This window comes from Topomyia yanbarensis, chromosome 2 (assembly GCF_030247195.1).
Source record: "Topomyia yanbarensis strain Yona2022 chromosome 2, ASM3024719v1, whole genome shotgun sequence".
Lineage (NCBI taxonomy): Eukaryota > Metazoa > Arthropoda > Insecta > Diptera > Culicidae > Topomyia > Topomyia yanbarensis.
The window spans coordinates 151,209,319-151,230,512 of NC_080671.1; the positions used below are offsets into that span (position 1 = coordinate 151,209,319).

Here is a 21,194-nt window from a genome sequence, read left to right on the forward strand (position 1 = left end):
TCGGGGTTGCTCGGAGAATAACTTAAAGAAAAACTTAAGCATCCTTTTCCTATATAAACTTCTGCTTGAGTAATATTTTTCAAAAAAAAACAAGTAGCTCGACCCCGCTATCTCAAATCAACTTGCAAAAACCTCCACGAGAACGATCGAACAAAAATGTGGCCGATCAAAGTATTTTTTTTTTGTTTTATACTTTTAATATTGCCACAATATGCTATGCTCCTTTAGCTATGTAAAAAAATATATAAGGGAATAAAAAGAACAAAAATTTCGATAATTAGCTGGCAAATTCTATTGTAACTTTTTTCGTAATAGAAGTTTTATAAACTAAATGAAATCAAACGTGTTATTTTGGGCATACCAACTGCTAATATATTTATAACTTGATCATTACTATCTAATACCAGAAGGTCTTCTTTGGTATCCTTTCCTCCTCAATACCCATCTCTTGCATGATATCCATCTCAAATGTGCGCAACGCCGGTTTAAAGGTAATCTCTTTAACCACATCTGCCAACGTATCTTTAGGACGTTCTACATATACACTCTTAGATTTATAGTCATGCGTCTCCTCGTTAGTTTGTGGTATTGGAATAATTCGTCCAGTTCGGGTGGATACACGAACCTTTTCCCCGTCTTCAGTGTACCGCCACTCGATACCAGTACCCAACAAGTCCGACGGGTCCACCAATCGAACCTGATGAGTGACTAGCAGAGGGGCTTCGGATTTAATCACGATTCCCGGGTAATCCTTTTCTTCAGCTACCTTTCGATGGTGGCAATTCAATCCGCCCACGATGACCCAATTTCGTTCTTGAATTACCTGGTTCACAATACCCTGTTTACCTTTGTCTTTTCCGACGAGTACTTCGACACGGTCTCCCTTGAAAAATGACCAATTTGCTACTGGTTCAACGAATACTTTTTTCCGGATAGTGCCAGGCATGTTTTGCTGTCGAAACTGGCCAGTCCAGGGACGATTGGTAGTAAAGCGATACTTTTTACGTTCAACTGTACGAGGAAGATACTGAGGTTTGCCGCGAGGCGTTTTCCAGTATACCTAAAAATGTTTTCGATGGCATCAGATACAAATTTGCTTACTAGACAGAAAATTTACTTGTTCCATGCTTCGTTTTATATAGGTATCAGGAAGATTTGAAAACTTTTTAGAAATATCACCAATTTTCCAAAACGCACTTGTAAGCCTCATGGTTTTAAGTGGAGTTAGCGCTATTTCCTATTTCAACTATCACTGAAATAAAGAGAAATTAAGTGTTAAATAATAAATACTTGCACAAATTCAATATAGGAATTCACCCGCATGAAACAAAATGCAAACCAAAATTACGAAACGAATGTTTATTTTTTGGATGGATGGCATTTCGTTCCATACACACATAATTTTTATTGTGTACATTCGAAGAAGGTGTGCCAAAACGGTATTCATAAATAGGTCGATCGAAACAATATCCTACACTGAGCAAAAAGCATCTGAGAATTTCATAAGTCTCGGCATATGAACCAACCTTCTGACGATGTCATTGAACGCTTTAGAATGTCATAGGCAGGCTTATGAATTCATTGATCTTTATTCATGCACTCCATAGACGTACAAATAATGTATTTCATAAAACAGTCTTATGACTTCGCTCCAATATATCCTTTAAGAATTTCATAAGTTTTTCTCATGAAACCCATATCGTCGCTGTTGTGCTATCTTATGACAAACGCCATTTTGGGGTAAACTGAGTTAGATATGCCACATTACTTGTTTGAAAAATCTCTACAAAGTGGCGTTTTCAGAATTTTGAAATTCTACTTGGTTACTTGGTTACTTAGATATTGCGAGAAATGTCATGAGAAATTGTGAGTTTTTTGCTTAAAATCACTGTATCTAGGGATTTGCTCAAGTTATATTGAAATTTTAGATGTTTTTATGCGTGAAAATGTCTGAGGAACACAATGACATAAACATTTTCAAAAGAAAATTACACGAGTTGTGAGAAAAACACAGTTTTAGTTTTAAATTGGAAATAAAGGATATTTGGCAACACTGTAACTAAAAATAACTATTTTTTCTAGATGCCCTGACTCATTCCCTTCAAAATGCATTTCACCGATTGTTTATAGCCCATATGAACGCAAAGATATAAATAAAAGTTAAAAATTGATGATTTTTTTCTATGGAAAATTTTTCATGCACGATTATGACACGTTATACAAATTTTGTCATCAATACACGCCTATGACACGTGTGAGTGCGACTTTTGTTTACATTCATAGTAAAAACTCGCAACATAGTCAAGCGATCTTCGTAATATTTGAGAGATTGATGAAGAATAGATAGAAGCATTAATTGTCTTCTTTGGAATGTTTATACCATTTATAAGTTTCAAGATATTCAATCTCAAACTTTAAAAATCGTTTTTCTCGAAATGTGCTAAATGGCGCTTGTCATAAGATAGCACAACAGCGACGATATGAGATCTGTTATTGATTCTATAAAATTGTATTTTATTTTCATAATCGTCACTTTTGTGAAAAGTTCATAATTGTTTCTTATGAATTCAGTACTGGCCTGGACGGCCAACCAGGAGTTAATAGTTTCAGCACTTTTTGACTACCGCTGTTTGAAACAAAAGAAGTGAGATTTTCAGTCAAATTGCAACAATTTTAAATTGTTTTTATGTTATTGAATAAATTACTGTGAGCATTAAATCTGTTAACATGGTTATGATTTTTACAGAAGATATCCGATTATTTGAAATGAAATAAGTTGTGCATATAATTAGTGTCTGACGCGTATTTTATAATTATCAAAATCATTTGAGAAGTAACAATCATTATCATTCAGTTGTCAAGTCCAGTGTCCCAGTTGTCTAAGCCCAGTTTCCCAAGAAATATTGACGAAGCGTTGCTCATTATGTACAAATTTTAATATTTAATGAGAATTTTCTCTTCAATCTTCTGAAGGGATCTATACTTGGCGGTTAATTTGTCCCGAATTGAGTTCTACAAGATGACCACACGAATGAACTCATGAGGAATAACGTTCATGTTTGACAATTCTCAGTGATTTGTTTAATTTGTCAGTTGCGTGAGTTGGAGTGCAACGGGTGCCCATATGTTACATTCAAACTCACGTAACTCCCATGTAAACAAACCACCGAGAATTGTTAAACGAAGTTCATCCGGCTCATTTTGTGGGGTTATGTCGGTTGGTGTAAAACCTAATATCCTTTCAAGGTTGATTTTTACTGTTGTTTTTTTGTCTACTAAAAATGCTCGAGAAATGTCAGCCATGTTCTTTTTTATATAAATGCACAAAAATATCCATAAATAAAAAACTTATGGCATTCATTCGAACATTGTAATGAATTTCATAAGACTGTTCTATGGAAATCGTTATTTCTACTATGTTTTCTACTTATAAATGTCAGCAATTTTTATAAATGGGCACCTATGGCGTTCATTCGGACATTTTCATAAACTTCATAAGACTGTCTTATGAAAATAATAAGAGATGGATTTGGAAAATTTCCCCTCCAAATCATAAGACAGATTTTTAAAATCCATTTAAAATCCTTATGTCTGAAAGTCATAAGACGTTTTTATGGAAATTCAATGTAAATTTTGCTCGGTGTAGGAAACAATAATTCGACATAGATCTTTCATTAGGGCTTAAATCGCAAATGTAAACAAACTGCGTTTTCGCTATTATGACATTATGCGACAAAAATACTACAAGATTGAGGTGAAAATTAGTTAAAATGGTTGTTAATTCGATTTATAATTAAAGAAAACAAAACGGCGAAACATGCATTTTCTTCGAGATTTCGACTTAGGCCCTTCTTCTCATATGGAATATAAAGGCTAAACTTACATTTTTAGACAGAACCGGGGCGTATGGTTATTATTCACAAAATTATTCTTTAAACGGCAGTTCTATTATATAAATGATAAGCAATATCTACTATGATCATGTCTACTCTATAGTTATTGCACATAAATATTCGAATATTTCGATATTTTCATGAAATTTGAAGAAAAGATGCACGCGCCCTTTCATTTGCATTGGGTTTCTATGCGCCCATTTGCTGAGCCCTATTAAAAAGTATACTGTCAAGCTCGCCCATTTACCCAGCCCTACCCAGCAAGGCAAAGTCAGTTTAGCCCATTTACCGCGCCCTTCTGAAAATTGTGTTCACGGTTTAGCCCTTTCGTAAATGGTGGTTGCTGAAGGGCGAAATCACGACTGGAATGTAAATTGGGCGTTAGCTTTTTTTAGTTTCTACCCACTAAAAGCACATAGGAATTAAATTCTTTGTTATATTGTCATAAGGTTTAACCAAAGATGCTTCAGGGAAAACATGATCATAAAGTAATTTATACCTACAATAAAAACTACATTTAGAAAAGCATCGCCGAATATTGAAACTGATTTTTCTCCATTTGAGTACATTGCGACTTAGGCCCTAATGAAAAATCTGTGTCGAATTGTTTCGATCGACCTATTTATGAATACCGTTTTGGCACACCTTCTTCGAATGTACACAATAAAAATTATGTGTGTTTGGAACGAAATGTCATCCATCCAAAAAATAAACATTCGTTTAATTATTATACTATTAGGCTGTGCACGCTGACGAAGTCGACATAAATATGACTTTTACTGTGAGCCGTGTTTACTAACACTGTCATTAAGCTGTGAAGCAATGTTGGTAAACACGGCTCACAGTAAAAGTCAATTTATGTCAACTTGCTAGTCGACTTCGTCAGTGATTCATACCTAGATTCATAATTTTGACAGTTCTATAATATAAAACTGAAAATTTTAAAACTAGAGCATGCTGTCCCCAGCAACAGTATTGGAAATGGTAATTAAATGAGTATGGTAGTATAATAGTTGAATTATAATGATGGAATGTATCAATAGTATTCCCAATATGGTGAGTATTATATGAATAGTTAGGAAATGGTTCCGAAGTTTTCTGGAATGGTATTTATTTATACGGGATAGTGTGGAAGTAGCCGCTAAAATCCAGCTTTCGATTAAATTCACAATACATCGCAAATTCGTTAGTTGGGTCACGACAGCGCCCCAACTAGCGAATCGTATCCGTTAACTGGGGCAACTGACAGCTGGCAAAAATTAGCCGAGGGAAACGCTGATTTTTTGTTTTCTTTCAATAAAAAAACAAACAGAAATATTTTACGGTTCACAAAAGTTGGCTGTTTCGTTCCAGTTTAAAGTTGATTTTTGTGATTTGTGTATGTCATTAGTGTTCTTTTTGCCATCAATTATTTTTTTGATAAATTCCTTCACATAAAACAGGAAATGGATACACCGTCGGAAAAAAAGCCGATAAAGCGCAAGCTTACTACGTTGCCACTAGCTAAAAATCATTGTATAATGTGATTGAATACATCAAATATGACCTTCAAAAGTTAGTAAACTAATCTCTCTGCGACACAAACTAATTGATGCTGAATGGAAGAAGCGAAACGTTTAATACATTTACTGCCGTTTTACGCATAATTGTCCCATGTATATATGGAATCTCAAAGAACATGGGACAAATATGCTTATAACGGCAGTTTATTTCACTAAAAACATTCCGGAATATGAATTAAAAAAAAATAAATTCGATTGAATTTCAAAGTATGCTTTTTTCCTATGTCGCCACAGAAATCTACCAATTCAGCTTTTTGTTCGTGGCTGCGTTCTCAAATGCGCACCTCACTTTGACAAGTCGTCTGTCCAGTGTCAATTTTGACATATCAGTCTTGTTAATTTTGACAAGCCGCTCCTGCGGTCTCAATTTTTACATCGCGGAGGCGTTCATTTCAATTCTCAACTCAAGCATTGAACGTCAAATCATATTTTTTTATTTTCTCCCTCGAAGAAAAAGCCTAGTTCGGTTCGAGTCGGCGCAATGGATTCAGCCGATTGTAGTCCCAGCGGCACAAGTACAGAACATAGAATATTCAAAATCACGTATACGAAAATGGCCTTCAATAATCGTTCCACTAACAGCGCACAATACGATGACCATTCGGTCTTATAATTTAATCGGGCGATCGCTATACTGAGGAAAGCTAATCAGAATTATTTTTATAATTTTTTTGCTACAAATTGTAATCGAAATTCGCGCAGATCTTTAACAAACATTGCTAAGGTGCTGTATTGTTAGAAGATTGCACGGTTTTCCTGATCATTTTAAACCGAGCTTCATTGATTTATTACTAGTCGTATTATATGTGATGAGATGAGATCTCGACTTTCTTAATTCTCTTAACACATAGCTTTCAAAAAGCTGAGAATATGCTTATAAATTTATTGATCAGATTATAAATAGATACGCGAAAAAATTCATAGCAACGAAAAAGGTGATTGAAAACAAACAAACGAATATAAATTTGACGTTTAACGTTTGAATTGAGAACATAAATGAGCAGGGAAGGTGAGGGTTGTGAAACTTGTGGCTTGTCAAAATTGACATTACTGACGAATTGTCAAATCTGACACTGGACGAACAACTTGTCAAAGTAGAGTGCACATTTTAAAACGCAGCCACCAGCAAAAAGCTGAATAAGCCCCTTGAAATCGATGACATTCAAACGTCAATCAGTTTTTGACTTTCAGTTTTGACATAAGAGTGTCTTTTAGTTGGGGCATGCCCCAACTACACAGAAAACTTGCATTACCTAGCAGTAGGTAATCTTAAATCTGTGCATCCTACTTCCTCCAACGGAAAACGAAAGAGAGGGAGTCCAAATTTACCCAAAAATAAGGAGATATACCCCAAAGCCGACTAAACTTCATCCCATTAATTTTGAGTAAAAAAATCATTCCCTCTCCCTTGTTTCCCGGCAGTGAAATAAGGACAGCAAATTAAAATTACCTACTGGTAGGTAATGGATTTTAAGTGTGTAGCGAACACCCAACTAACGAACAGCCCAACTAGCGAACCCCCAACTAACGAATTTGCGCTGTATAGCCCCGAACTTTTCCCACATTTTTTCGACCATTTGTACCAAATCCATTATCTTACCTTCTTATTAAATTGACAACTGACATGACAGCTATCGTTAATAAAAAGTTGATGTCACGTTCGAAATAATGCACTTGGTTGTAAATAAATTCAGAATCCCAGCAGAAATTGTGACTAGTGTGTCAGTCTTAGCTGCTTTAGCCCATAAACCCCATAAAAAATCCTTCCGATTTTACCCACGATTAAATCGGTTTTGGTCGGCTGAATCGCCCGACTTTGAAATCGACGAATTTATAAATTGTTGCAACGACGCTTATGAGAGTTTAACACGAGTGACTGTCGACGCAACACCAGACGGAATAGACCGACGAAATTTATCGAAATCGGTTAATGGAAACCGATTAGATAGATGGACCAGTCGACAGTTTCAAATAGTTCAAACCGATGCACCTTATATCCTCTGGAATTTTCTCAAAATAAGCACGAGACAGTCTTTCGTAGATTATTTTTATTTTATTTATTTTATTATATCAAAGACTTACTCTAGGAACCTGGTATGACTTGTCGATAACTCCGAATTTCAGATCTTCCGTTTGTTCTTTGGCGGTTTTTATATTGTTTGACGTCTTTGTTCAGGTTTTTAATCACACGGACTACGGTCGGACTACATCAATCGATCTGCAATTATTATAAATGAAAAAGATCAACAACAGAAACATTAATCAGACTTACCCAAATCTATCCGAGCGACGGCTGAGTCTAAAATCACTTCTTTCACTATTTCTGGCACCACAATTTTCTGCCAATTTCACCTCCAATTTACAAGGAATATATAATAAATAAAAATTAAATTTGGAACATAATATTTCCAACTCTTGCATTTGTCAACAATACTAGAACCGACTTCGTCTGCTGAATAATATTACTATTAAATCTTGTTGCAAGACAACACAATTTTTTCACCCGATTTTTCAGTCGATTAGGTCGGGTACCCGATTTAAACGGATAAAATCCATTGATTGATATGGTGACGAAAACCTTCTCCAGACGTAATACAATTTAGTCGGTAAATTAGTAGGTCGATCTTGAAGACACCCGATTTCGTCGGTAGAGTGCACAATTTCACAAATGTCAAATTCTTTATGGGGAAGTTACCTTTTTTATTATGATCATAGCAAAAGGATATTCAACTCAATTGTGTCTTGCACTAAAGCAAAAGTAAAACGATTTATCTTATCTCCAGTTGCGTAAATATCGAAAAAACTAACATGTTTTGAAAAGGAATTGCAGTAAAGTTTGTAACAAAGTACGTACCTAATCACTTGCAGTATCACTCGTGCCAGCACACAACCATCAAAATATTTTATCAGTTATTGCCCCTAATCAACACGTTTGCTGTGTCTAGAGAATAACCATATCCCCAACATCCGAGTCCGGGCTACGGCCAGTCTGTTCGTAATCCTGGGTACACTAGTAAGCCTCATCATGGATAGTGCAACAGCAGCCGACGGTGAAGAGCTTGAAATTTTGCGACATGCCAAATACTTTGGTCGGTTTCTGACTATACTTCCTGCCCGGCTTGCATCACATGATTCGACCAGGTAATGAGTAATATTCTTTGTACTAGACAAGTTTTAACTAATTAGACCTTGGTTTCATAGGGTTACGATTGCATTCTTCGCTGTAAGTGGATTGGATGTCCTGGATGCGTTGTATTTAATTTCCGACTCATTTAGGTCAGATATCATTAATTGGATATACAATTTACAAGTCATTCCAAAACCTGGTGCCAGGCCGTGTGGAGGGATTCAGGTAATAGTAGCAAAACTCGAATATGCATTAAAAGTATTTATGCACAGGTTTTTTTATCCTTAACAGGGATCAAGTACTCTGAACATTGCCAATCCTCCAGAATGCTGCGGACTGGATGTATATCGGTGGGGTCATTTGGCTATAACGTACACAGGGATTGCAGTACTGGCAGCACTCGGTGATGATTTTTCACGCCTTAACAGAAAGGCTATCATTGAAGGAGTGGCCGCTGTGCAACGGGAAGACGGAAGCTTCAGTGCCACAATCGAAGGTAGCGAGCACGATATGCGGTTTGTGTATTGTGCGGCAGCTATCTGTGCCATGTTGAACGATTGGGGTAAGGTGGATAAGCGGAAAATGGCAGACTACATAGTGAAGAGTATTGTAAGTTAGCTTAAAATAGGATATATATCGGGGTATTAATATTGTATGGGTACGTTTTAAGCGCTACGACTACGGTATTAGTCAACACTACGAGATGGAGTCGCATGGAGGGACCACATTCTGTGCAATAGCCGCCTTGCAATTGAGTGGCCAGCTAGACATTCTGGAACCGGTGGTGAAAGAAAAAATAATACGGTGGCTCATTTTCCGCCAGGAGGATGGCTTCCAGGGTCGTCCCAACAAACCGGTGGATACGTGCTATTCGTTCTGGATAGGAGCAACACTGAAAATTCTCGATGCATTCGAATTGACCAACTACAAATCTAATCGCGACTATGTCTTTTCGACACAGGACAAAACCGTAGGAGGTTTCTCGAAATGGCCCGGTTCTCATACTGATCCGTTTCATACGTATTTCGGTATTTGCGGACTAAGCTTTCTGCAGGAGCCCGGTTTGCTTCCAGTGGTGCCAAGTCTGAACATATCACAACGAGCCTTCGAACGACTGAAACAGTTGCATGCGGTGTGGGATCTAGAAGCGCAGTCTGATGTGCGAGTGAACATTGAGTAAGTTAACAGAAGAACCGTCAAGAGCGCACACCGCATAAATATACATTAACCGGGCGCTACAAAATGTTTGGCGTTAGATTTCACCAAATTAATTGTTTCCTAGTTTGCTGATATGCGGATTTTTTTCCGATAGAACAAAAGTGATCCTAAATGCTTATTTTTATATCATGCGAGAAAATCGCACGCGGGAAATACACCGTAGAAGTGTATAATATAAAGATAAGTGTAGAAGTGTATAATATAAAGCTTCTTAGAAATACATACATTTATTGCAGTGGAAGACTAACTGTTGTTATCTTATTTTTATGAGACCCTCATTGAACGCACTGCAGTGGCAAACAAACGTGAGTGGAGTAGCGTATGTACATAACTCGTACAACGCTTGATAGCTCCATTATTACCTACAACTGCATCAATCATTCGCAACGGGAGCACGTCATTTGGCATAAGTTCGTTTTGCATAATGTTCATTTGGCACAACAGCACGTGACACATGCTTCCGTTTGCAATAATGGTCGCTATGCATAATTTGAAATATGCATTAAATTCTCTGTTATATTCACCCTTATTCTTGTTTACGACGAATGCGAGATACGTTCGAAAGTGGTTTGTATTTGAAACAGTAGACAGCCGTTGAAACAACAGGTAGCGTGGGATTAATTGGTAATTGTAATTATTTTGATCGCATTTCAACGTATTAAAACTTAAATTAAAACCGTTCGATTCTAAAAAATAATCTTGCTCAAATTTAAGGTGTGCGCCGCCGAGCCACGCAGCCGCCACCAATAATTTTTACAGGCTGCCGATATCAGGAAAAAATGGATTTCCTTTTTTGTGCTGCTCCGCCGATCACATTTCAACCCATACCGATTCCATACCTGACCTAAATGTGTATTGAATGAATGATTTTTGGTATACACGGAAAAAAATTGTTCCCAAAATCGTGTATAATGTACTATGAATTCTGGAACAATCACGTTTTTACGTTACAAAAACAGAAACATGAACAAAAATCATGTTCAATTTCTCTTCAGTATCACCGACATAACGCTTTTATTAGTGGAAATATTTTTGTTTTGTGAACTTCAGTCACGGTTTCCGCTCTGCCACTACCAAATAGATTTTCTGTACGAGAACTAGTTCACAGCTTTATGAACACTATTCATAAAACCAAAGGTTGACTAATGATGTTATTTATATATTTAGGAACATTAGTTCACAAAATCAAAACATTCTGGATATTTTCTCGTGATCTATTTCACGAAACTCGAAATTTCATTCATGAATCCATTCAATTCCTGATATATTAGTTACGATCCGATATCCGTGTTCGTGAAATAGTTCAAAAAATCTTGAAATATGTTTCATGTATCTATGAACTGGTTCATGATACCTAGTATAATAGTCACAACTTATCATTCGTGATCGTGAAATAGTTCACGCAATCAACATGTATTCGTGAACTGATTCACGATTCCTAGTACAATAATCACGTCTGACCATTTGTGATCGCCAAATAGTTATCATAGAGAACAGACGTCCATCTTCAGCATTCAACTTGTGTAAAATCTCTAACGGTTTCGAAGGTAGTTGGGATATCCAAACCAGATGCGCTACTGTCGTCATGTTTTTTTTTGCGGCTGAGTGCGACAGAAATGACAGCGCTTATTCCTCTACCCTGTCAAAAATAGTCAAACTAGTCCGGAACCGGACTTCCAGCATGAACCCAGCTTAAATGCAATAACCGATACCCGGCCAAACCATTCGGAATTTGATTCGGAATCCTGAATGGAGTCAGTATGGATTCCAAATCAAATGCAACAACCGATTCTAAGTCAGAATCGGTTGTTGCATTTGATTTGGAATCCATAATGACTCCATTCAGAAATCCGAACCGGTTCCGGAATGAGTTTAACTGGGTAGAGTCGGAATCGGTTGTTTTCTTTGAGCAAGATTCCATACGGAATCCATTCAGGATTTCGAACCGGTTCCGGAATGGATTTGACGGATAGTTGGGATAGGTTGGTGTGGCGGTGCTAGTGTTTATCGTATATTAATTCAAATGTTTACACACGTTTTTTAAATATTTTTGTTCGATCATGGATGTCTGTTCTCTGTGTCATTATCATGAACTATTATCCATGGATTCATGAGCTGGTTCGTGATACCTAGCACATGATTCACGAATTTTCACGTAAACTATTTCACAAAATTTGGAGTATTACTTGTGGAATCATTTTTGTTTTATGCAATTTTTTATGAAATTCCCAACTGCTAGTGACTTACTAGTCACTTATGTGGTAAACTTATCATGAACACGATTTGTGGAGCTCAACGCAGTTTTCGTTTTCTGTTTAGACATCACACTGAACCTTATCAAATGAATTCTCATAACTACTACTCGTACCTATTACTATAGGTACGAGTAGTAGTTATTAGAGATGGTCGGGTTCGGGTTTTTGGACCCGAAACCCGGACCCGACCCGAACCCGACGGGTTTCGGGTCGGGTTCGGGTTCTGTAAATTTTAGCTTCTCGGGTTCGGGTCGGGTTCCGGGTTGGCAAATTTGAAATTCTCGGGTTCGGGTCGGGTCCGGGTTTTTGAAATTTTGAACTTTCGGGCTCGGGTAGGGTTCGGGTTTAAATTACAAATTATCGGGGTCGGGTCGGGTTCGGGTTTTCACTCATATGGTGATGGTATAATAGCACTACTATCAAATCAGTGGAACATATATGAAACAAGCACTTTCTGTCAGATTGTTTCCGGGCTGAGCTGTTGCATGATCCGGATTCCTTCATGAAAATACATGAATTTCCACGAACTTAAGGAATTGATTGCAAAAATTGTGTGTGTTCTATTGAAGCCATTAACGGATTTTTAAAAGTTTGGAGTCGTTCCTAGAGCTCAATTGGAGATGTCGAAGCATCACTATTGGCGCGCTTACCATATAATCTGAAGCATAAAATAACTTAGATACCCAATCATAGATCGTCTTAACGCTAATGATGGGACATCAAGAACACGTCAGAAAATCTTGATTAATACCCTTCGATACAGGTTTGACCGTTCCAACCAGTAACGTGGGTGACGTCATGTAAACTGTCGAATACGAATTGCCAATTGCCATAGCTTAATTTCATACATGTAATAAATTATACGAAATCGCCTTGCAGGAATGGTTTCTGATAAAAAAATTAGAAATTTTGGTTAAGTACGACGGGCAAGGTTGTTGGAAACGGTGACTTTTCTGTTTCCCCATGAGTTAGCCAGTTAATTTTCGGTTAAGATATCGACGATTTATAAGTTTCTCAGAACATTACAAATTCGACGTTCAATAATAGTAAATATAAATGCGGATTCTACTCGGTAGTGATTTGTTTTGCCATATGTAGATATAACTCAATGCGTATGGTGCTACTGCAGATTCGAGTGATTCTACTATTCTAAGATGAGCCTAGGGTCCAGCTCGGGTGCCTAGAATTAAAAATCTTCGAGATCCTTGGTTGATTCTCCGTATTAGCAAGTTCGATTTGGATCGGGCTTCTCAAGTTTTAAATTTTCGGATTCGAGTCGGGTTCGGGTTTTCAAATTTTAAAATTCTCGGGTCGGGTCGGGTTTTACAAAATTTTCATTCTCGGGTACGGGTCGGGTTCGGGTTTTTAAGTTTTAAAATGTTCGGGCTCGGGTTTTTCAAATTTTGTAATTTCGGGCTCGGGTCGGATTCGGGTTTTTAAATTTTCATGCTCTCGGGTTCGGGTCGGGTTCGGGTTCGAAAAAATTGAAACCCGACCATCTCTAGTAGTTATGAGAATTCATTTGATAAGGTTCAGTGTGATGTCTAAACAGAAAACGAAAACTGCGTTGAGCTCCACAAATCGTGTTCATGATAAGTTTACCAGAATAAAACTGCTGATATCATGAACATGGGATCATTTCTCCACGTGTCAAATTCGAAACCAAGCTCTTGAACATGAACAGGCCCGTAGCCAGAATTTTGTTTCGGGAGGGGCTAAAAGTATGCAATTTTTAAAGTGTTTACGATTTGAGATGACCGAACAAGTTGCAAATGAGGTGCAGGAGATAACAAACCGAATTGTCATCACAAAAGTTCGTGTTCGTAAATGCAGCTACAGTTCGATGTACATCGCGATCGATGACACAATTTGCGTAAAAAATAACTTCAGTTTTCTTCGCAAACAAGAATATTTCAGCGGGATTAGATTGGCATTTCAGAGTAATTTCAAAAGAATAAAACGATTTTTTTTCTTGCGGCCGATTTACAGGTGTGGTAAAACTGGCATTGAATTCTACTTTTCACAACTGATGCAACAGAATTATTTACATTCCCATTACGAGAATGTATTTTTATTCTGCTTGAATTAAAACAAGTAAATGTTTGAATTATCGCCTGAGCCGATAGACTATCCAACTCAATTCATTCGCCAATATCAAAAAATGGAGATGGGAAATACCAAATCATAAATGAAACTAATTAAACTCACGTGATACATATTCGATAAATCTTGATCGCGTTCATGAATTTTTTATTATTCCAATCTAGTGGCAGATCACTCTAGGGATGTATAACAAATTTGGATGAAATCAGCAAAAATGCATTTAATTCCCATTTTTGCATCAACGTTACACTCCCTCGCAGAAAAATTTGTTTAACAAACGTTCTACGCTGATCCACTTTGTTCGACGTTTTGTTGAGTATTGGACTAATTTTTATAGGGTTTTGACGCTTTACACGCAACGCAAAATACATTGCACGTAACGCAAAATACATGATGAATTTCTATTATGAGAGCATGTTCAGGAGAGTGTCGGTTTCAGATTTATAATTTTGACAGTTCTATAACATAAAACTGGAAATTTTAAAACTGGAACTTTCTGTCCCCAGCAGCAGTTTTAGCGGGTGTTCTATTGAGTTTAAAATTGATGTCTCGCCATGCCTTCAGCGTTACTGCATTCAAATTTATTTTTCCCCAGTCTATCGATTCTAAGTGTCTCTGCTGAAAACTTTGCATTATTTAAAACACAGTTCTAAACGTGTTTTAAAATCAGCAACAAATAGAACGGCGTCGTATAACAGTTTTAAATTTTGAAACAAAACTGTTCGAAATAATAAAACAAAACGCTCTGCTGGGGATGTGAATGTTTCAGTTCCAGTTCTACTTTGAAACTCCTATATAAAATAAGACACTCCTGAACATGCCCTGATGGAAAGAACTGCATTTCATTACGCTGATTTTTAAAAAATGCTTCACAAGTGATCTGCCCCTAGACTACAATACTAACAGTGCACAACCGCAATTAAAAATAAACGGTTTATTTCTAAATTGAATAAACACCAAATTATTAAAAGTATTTTAATCAGATGATTCTGATTTGGTTAGTGCATAAAAGAACACAATCTACCGACAACCTGCAAATTTTAATGTCTCATAGCCCCTAATAGTAATTTTGGACATTTTTAAAGCCAACTAGCGATGTTTCGCAAAGTGAAATCTTTGAAAAGTATCGTTGACTTATCCACTCATAACACGGCTCAAAGCGCTAGCTTAACGAAGCCTTGGATCTATCATATATTTTTATAATGCATAAAGCTTAAAACAAAAAATGTTAAGTGGGTGTCCGACAGATCACGCACACGCAACCCGCTATTTTGCGTAGAGATCTTTCATCTGGGAGAAACGTGGGCTTTAAATAACTCTCGATGCTGTTATTAGCATCTTTAATGATGTGAGTGTTTTGTTCAGATCTTCTTCCTTGTTTCAACTCCTGGATCACAAGCCGTCTGTGATATTAGCATCCTGCTGGCAGTTTATTCGAGGGTACCGGGCGCAGCTTTTGACTACTATGTTTGTCTTGGATATGAGCACCACTGGTTTTAGACTGATTACGTTTTGGCGTCTCTGATACATTGCACATGTGTGTATATATACAATCATGTAAAGCGACTAAAATGTTGCTACTGATTGCCACATTAGGTTCCTCATGATAAAATTATCTAAGAGCGAATGATGGAAGCAAAAATTGATACATATTGACATGACTAATCAATCTATATGTGATCGGCATCCGACCAAAAGAGACGACTGAATCACGTAGCTTACTTTAAGAGGAGGTTTTCATTCAACTGACCAAAAAGTCACCATAATTTGGATTTTTTGTGGGCCAATAAAAAATTATAGAAGGAAATAGTTTTAGGATTCAAAATTATAGAAGGAAATAGTATTAGGATTTACTTATATTTTCGTCTTCATTTACAAATTTTTTCAAGACGAAAAAAAATGGCGCCCGTGGCGACGTTCTGTGTAAGGTTAGCCTGGTGCTTCAGGATCGATCTAGAACACCAAACCACAGAGAACAGACGTCCATCTTCAGCATTCAACTTGTGTAAAATCTCTAACGGTTTCGAAGGTAGTTGGGATATCCAAACCAGGTGCGCTACTGTCGTCATGTTTTTTTGTGGCTGAGTTCGACAGAATTGACAGCGCTTATTCCTCTACCCAGTCAAACTAGTCCGGAATCGGTTCGGACTTCCAGCATGAATTCCAGCTTAAAGGCAATAACCGATAGAGTCGGAATCGGTTGTTTTCTTTGAGCAAGATTCCATACGGAATCCATTCAGGATTTCGAACCGGTTCCGGAATGGATTTGACGGATAGTTGGTATAGGTTGGTGTGGCAGTGCTAGTGTTTATCGTATATTAAGTCAAATGTTTACACACGTTTTTTAAATATTTTTGTTTGATCATAGATGTCTGTTCTTTGTGACCAAACTTATTATAACGCTCTTCAGTAAACTAAATTTATTGGAGGAATGACCTAAGAATGGGTAAAAAACTTCAAATTTGACGTAATAGTGCGAACGCAAACTTTGAGATTGATTTTTAGCCCTTTTCCACTTTAAGGATTTACTAGAAACTGTGAATACGAAGAATTTGTAGATTTTATGGGCCATCCCTTGAATTAAAAAGGTTTTCTTTCGAGAGGTCAAAAGACGAAGACTTTAAATTGAACCGTTTTCAAATGAAATTGTACGCAGATTCGAAAAATGATGTTTTGAGATAAACACGTTTAAAGTTTTGAGCACACTTTCGATTAATCGTGGTAGAATGTGTTTTGGACATCGCTGATCACGAATCTGAAGTCAGTTTTTCATAATTCGAAATGGCCAGTCCAATATGGCGGACCCCTCCTAAAAATAAGTGATATTTCATCCAAAATCGTCAAAAGAAGAATTTGTGGTTCAAAAACGAGAATTTGAACCTAACCTTAATATACATAAAAATTTAAAAAAAAATGAAAATGGCGATTCCAATATGGCCGACTAAAATGTTATTTTAACAATTTTTACCAACATTTTTCGTTTTTCACCGTTTTCTGTGGTTGTTTGAAAACTCACGTTTAGTCTGCGATGCCTCTACAGATAAAGCCGTGAAATACGGTCTCGAGACCTGTACACTACTCTGATGAGCGCGTATCGAGCCGAGAGCGTTCCATGGCGGCCAGTACGCCGCTTCGAACAATGGCCTGTAGGAAATTTTTTGATGCGCCGTTTAACACACTATATTAGACACTAATACCTTTCCAAAAATGGAAAAAAGTCAAATTTTTGCAAATTTTAAATGAGAACCTCCCCTTAAACATTTTGTCTTATACTGCTATATACGTACGCAATTCTTGCTAACATGAAAACACCATAGGCTCTCATGACTAGATTCGCAAACCACTTAAGTTTTATTGAATACCTGCATAAGTAATAATCTGTTGATTATGCTTGTAGCAATAAATTTTATCGCAAAGTCTTCTACATAATATCTTCTACAACATTTTCACGTTAAGATGTTTGAACCAGTTCTTGAGTATTCACTAAACGGAAGTGTATTACAAATTGTTTAGGATTACTCGAAATTTCGTAAAAAAAAAACAATTTTTCAGAAAAGTTTCGGGAGGGGCTTTAGCCCCCTAGCCCCCCCCCCCCTCTGGCTACGTGCCTGAACATGAATCACTCTACTCACGACTGAAATATAACGTAAATAGAAATTACGAAAATCATGAAAGTTCCTGAAATCATCAATTGCGACTAAGATCCTGAATCATGAACATGAATCATTCTACTCATGACTGAAATATAACGTGAATAGAAATTACGAAATTCGCGACTAAGATCCTGAAATCATGATCAAAAATCCTCTTTGTAAAATGATAATCTTATTGGATGTAACACTTTAGTGTGATTCTGTTCATTCCCAATCGTCAGGCAGAATATTGTAGACCATATGGAAACAAAGGTGTTTTCAAACCACACGGCAATTCAGCAAGCAATTCAACTGTCGCCATGCCTGCGAGCGGTTTGCTTATGAACTGTAAATTTATATAGTGTTCCGTTGTTAAAAGACTGCACAAGCGAATATCAACCGAATAGGTCGGTAAGAGGTATTAAGAGGTTTAGCAATAATTACTTGCAATATCGTACACTTGTTCTGATCGTTGCTTGTTTTACTAATCAATCAATCGATACGATATTGATATCGCAGAACGCAGAGTCATCCGGAACGCAGCAATCAACAATCAGTCTGTGGAAACCATAAGACCTCCCACTGTCAAATTCTCAGCAGTTAAAGACACAAGCTACTGAATACAAGAAAAAGAGTAAACCTTCGCATATACACAATCATCATTTTTGAATCTTCGGTGAATCTTTGCTTCTATAGCGGATTCAACGGCCGGATCGGTTGACGGACGCAGCAAGTCTAGGCTGGTGTGGTTCTTGCGCCCAAACATTGCTTCCGATAGCGATTTACCTTCCGGTGTAGCTGGATTCGGCATTGTTCGTTAGGTTATCGAAAATATGTCTAATGCTTCCTAGATGGCTCCTTTCCCCTCTCTAATTTTCTTCATTGATCTTTTAAAGGTGTCCACAAATCTTTCCGCTTATCCATTTTATTGTGGGTGGTACGGTGCGCAATGATGGCAGGAACTGACTTGAGTCGCGATGTCCACACCCAGCGCCGGACAGTAGATATAGCTACGCGCATTTGCTTTTCTACGCTGGATTCCTGGATGACCTCGGTGAAGATGAAGCAGACAACGCTTTCGGAAACTCGACGGAATCACCAGTCGCTCACCGTACATGATGCAACTTTGTACGGTCGATAGGGAATCTTAGCGATTTGATCTCCCAACGTGCGACAGTGGATTTTGATTGGGGCCAACCTTCGGTAGATTTTTCCGAGATCTGGAACGTGAAGCTGAGTAGGAGTGCATCGACCGAACTTGTTGCTAGAGCCATGTCGTCCTTTTCCAGCACAACGCTAGCCACCACAAAGTCGTATTCCGGCTTGACATGATGCTCAATCAGCCGCGACAGCACATCTGCATTTCCGAATTTATCTGTGTTGACGTAGACGATCTTTAAGTCATACACCAATAGCTGTAGCGCCCAGATTTGCAAATGATTGTCTGTGTAGACGGGAATTTCTTGTTTCGATCCGAAGTAACGGGAAGTCGATTGTATAGGTACAGCCCCTTATGCATTGATAGTGAGCATTTCTCGGGATTTCTCATGCACCTCAACCTGTAGAAATGCGTCAGAAACATCAATTTGACTAAATACCTTACCATTTGCGAGTTTCACGAAGATGTCTTGCGGCAGTGGGAGAGGATACTAGTGTCGCTGTAGTGCGTCGTTTAACCCTGTTGAATAATCACCGCAAACCCTCACTGCTCCGCTTGCTTTTCTTACGAAGACTATCTGAGCTGCCCACTCCGAGTACTCAAGTGGTATTATGATTCCAGTAAACGGTCCAACTCTTCATCGACAGTCTTGTACATCGCATACGCTACTGGTCCCTTAGGTCGAAAAAGAGGCTTTGCCCTAGTAACAATTGAAGTTTTATAGCATGCTACAAGTGTAATCTAAGTTTTATGAGTGGATATAAAACTACCATAAAACCTCAATTGTTACTAGGGTTGCTCCTTCCTTCAATGTGAGGTGCACCTTTGCCTTAGTACACACTCCCGGAGAATCGTTGAAAACTGTTGGGAAGGCCTGCTTGAAGGTGCTGATCACTGTAGACGAACTGTTGATATGATTACAAAAGCTGTCCATCGGCATCGACCAGAAATTGAATTGATCGATGAGATCCAACCCCAAGTAAATTGAATAGTTGTTTCACCACGTAAAACGGGCCTGACGTTTCAAGCCGTTAGTGAAAATCTCGCATGTACACTCAAACTCCAATTCCAGCGGCTTTCCGGATGCAGTTGAAGCTACGATCGTTGCTAGACTTGATGTAGCTCGACCGATCTTACATCAGTTTTCTCGGAAATGATACTGATGTTCGATGCCGTATCTAGCTGGAGGCTGATCTGCCGCTTGTTTACCAGAACTTTCACAAATCTTTTTTTTCCTCACATTCTTCACCACCACACTTTTTATTTCCTTCCTCCTAGATGGGTTGCATTAGTTCGAACTACGTTGGCCTTTTTGTTTTTTTTCCGCTGGTACAGAATCCGTCCTTGTGACCAACTTGCTTACAGTCCCGACATTGATGCTTCTTGAAGAGACAATCTTTGGAGTGCATGGGACCACAGTTCCAACATGGCGAACCAGGTCCAGTTCCGGTTATCCTGCTTGGTCTGAACGAAGATTCAAAAATTGGAGAACGCCTCTTGTATCGGGATGCACGCTTCCTAACATGCTGCTTGCTCTTGAGCGCCTGCACAGCTGCTGAATTTGGTTCAGCCTCAATCATCGCTGTATCGTGTTTGATGCGGAGGATCCGTTGGCACTTATCAGAAATTTGCTCCAAGGTGACATCCGCTCTCTCTTCGATTCTGCTCAGGAACCTAGTCCGGACCTCTGCATCGTTTTCCGCGTTTAGTCTGCACACGAACACTAGGCACTTAGATTGCTCCTCGGTTATCTTGCCTAGTTCAAACTCGACACACAGTTTGTTGACTCTGCATGCGCATGTTTTGAAATCTTCGGTGGCATGCTTAGCGACTTGCAAGCACCGATAGCGTCTACGCAGTACGGATTCCGATATGTCATACAAGCTCTGCAACTTACTTACGGTTTCCGCAAAACTAACATCCTTTGGAAGCTTTGAAAGAATGTAGCTAGTGTAGCGTTCGTATTCCATCCTCGTCAGCACTTTTACGGTCGCGGTTGGCGGTGACCGAGAAACATGTCTAACGAATAAAACACGCGACGAAATATATTTAATAACAACGATTTAAAATTTATTAACTTAAAGACAAACCGCATTTCACGCGGTCTCGTACAGACTGACAGGTTATGTGTATCCGACTGTTCTAGCATCGACGAGTGACAGCTGCACTACCACCAGTGAGCTCAGCGGTAGTATTGGTGAGTAGTTGGTAGTGATGTCCATTTCTCCCCAACAATGTCCAGATA

The 21,194-nt window shown here is 38.2% G+C and overlaps 2 protein-coding genes across 4 annotated transcripts; one reads left to right on the forward strand and one right to left on the reverse strand.

Moving 5' to 3' along the window:
• Positions 1-346: 346 nt before the first annotated feature.
• Positions 347-1,416, reverse strand: LOC131681765 (large ribosomal subunit protein uL24m). Its single transcript, XM_058962796.1, has 3 exons — positions 1,318-1,416; positions 1,118-1,252; positions 347-1,060 (listed from the first exon to the last, which is right to left on the reverse strand). Exons 2-3 carry the CDS (start codon positions 1,208-1,210, stop codon positions 398-400), a joined length of 756 nt encoding a protein of 251 aa, XP_058818779.1. The 5' UTR covers positions 1,211-1,252; positions 1,318-1,416; the 3' UTR covers positions 347-397.
• Positions 1,417-8,149: 6,733 nt separating this feature from the next.
• LOC131681763 (geranylgeranyl transferase type-1 subunit beta) lies at positions 8,150-10,041 on the forward strand. Of its 3 annotated transcripts, none has more exons than XM_058962795.1 (5): positions 8,150-8,301; positions 8,366-8,596; positions 8,657-8,807; positions 8,874-9,191; positions 9,253-10,041. In XM_058962795.1, exons 2-5 carry the CDS (start codon positions 8,481-8,483, stop codon positions 9,760-9,762), a joined length of 1,095 nt encoding a protein of 364 aa, XP_058818778.1. In that variant the 5' UTR covers positions 8,150-8,301; positions 8,366-8,480; the 3' UTR covers positions 9,763-10,041. The 3 variants fall into 3 exon arrangements, with proteins under 3 accessions (XP_058818778.1, XP_058818776.1, XP_058818777.1); XM_058962793.1 differs by having other exon boundaries at positions 8,401-8,596; XM_058962794.1 differs by lacking the exon at positions 8,150-8,301 and having other exon boundaries at positions 8,308-8,596.
• Positions 10,042-21,194: the final 11,153 nt, after the last annotated feature.

What these genes read in the sequence shown, in the direction of transcription:
- LOC131681765 (XM_058962796.1), bottom strand. Translation starts at nt 1,210, where the DNA reads ATGAGGCTTACAAGTGCGTTTTGGAAAATTGGTGATATTTCTAAAAAG. An exon ending in TAAAACGAAGCATGGAACAA is followed by an intron (nt 1,061 to 1,117) that starts GTAAATTTTCTG and finishes AAACATTTTTAG; the next exon opens with GTATACTGGAAAACGCCTCG.
- LOC131681763 (XM_058962795.1), top strand. Translation starts at nt 8,481, where the DNA reads ATGGATAGTGCAACAGCAGCCGACGGTGAAGAGCTTGAAATTTTGCGA. An exon ending in GCATCACATGATTCGACCAG is followed by an intron (nt 8,597 to 8,656) that starts GTAATGAGTAAT and finishes TTGGTTTCATAG; the next exon opens with GGTTACGATTGCATTCTTCG. An exon ending in GGCCGTGTGGAGGGATTCAG is followed by an intron (nt 8,808 to 8,873) that starts GTAATAGTAGCA and finishes TATCCTTAACAG; the next exon opens with GGATCAAGTACTCTGAACAT.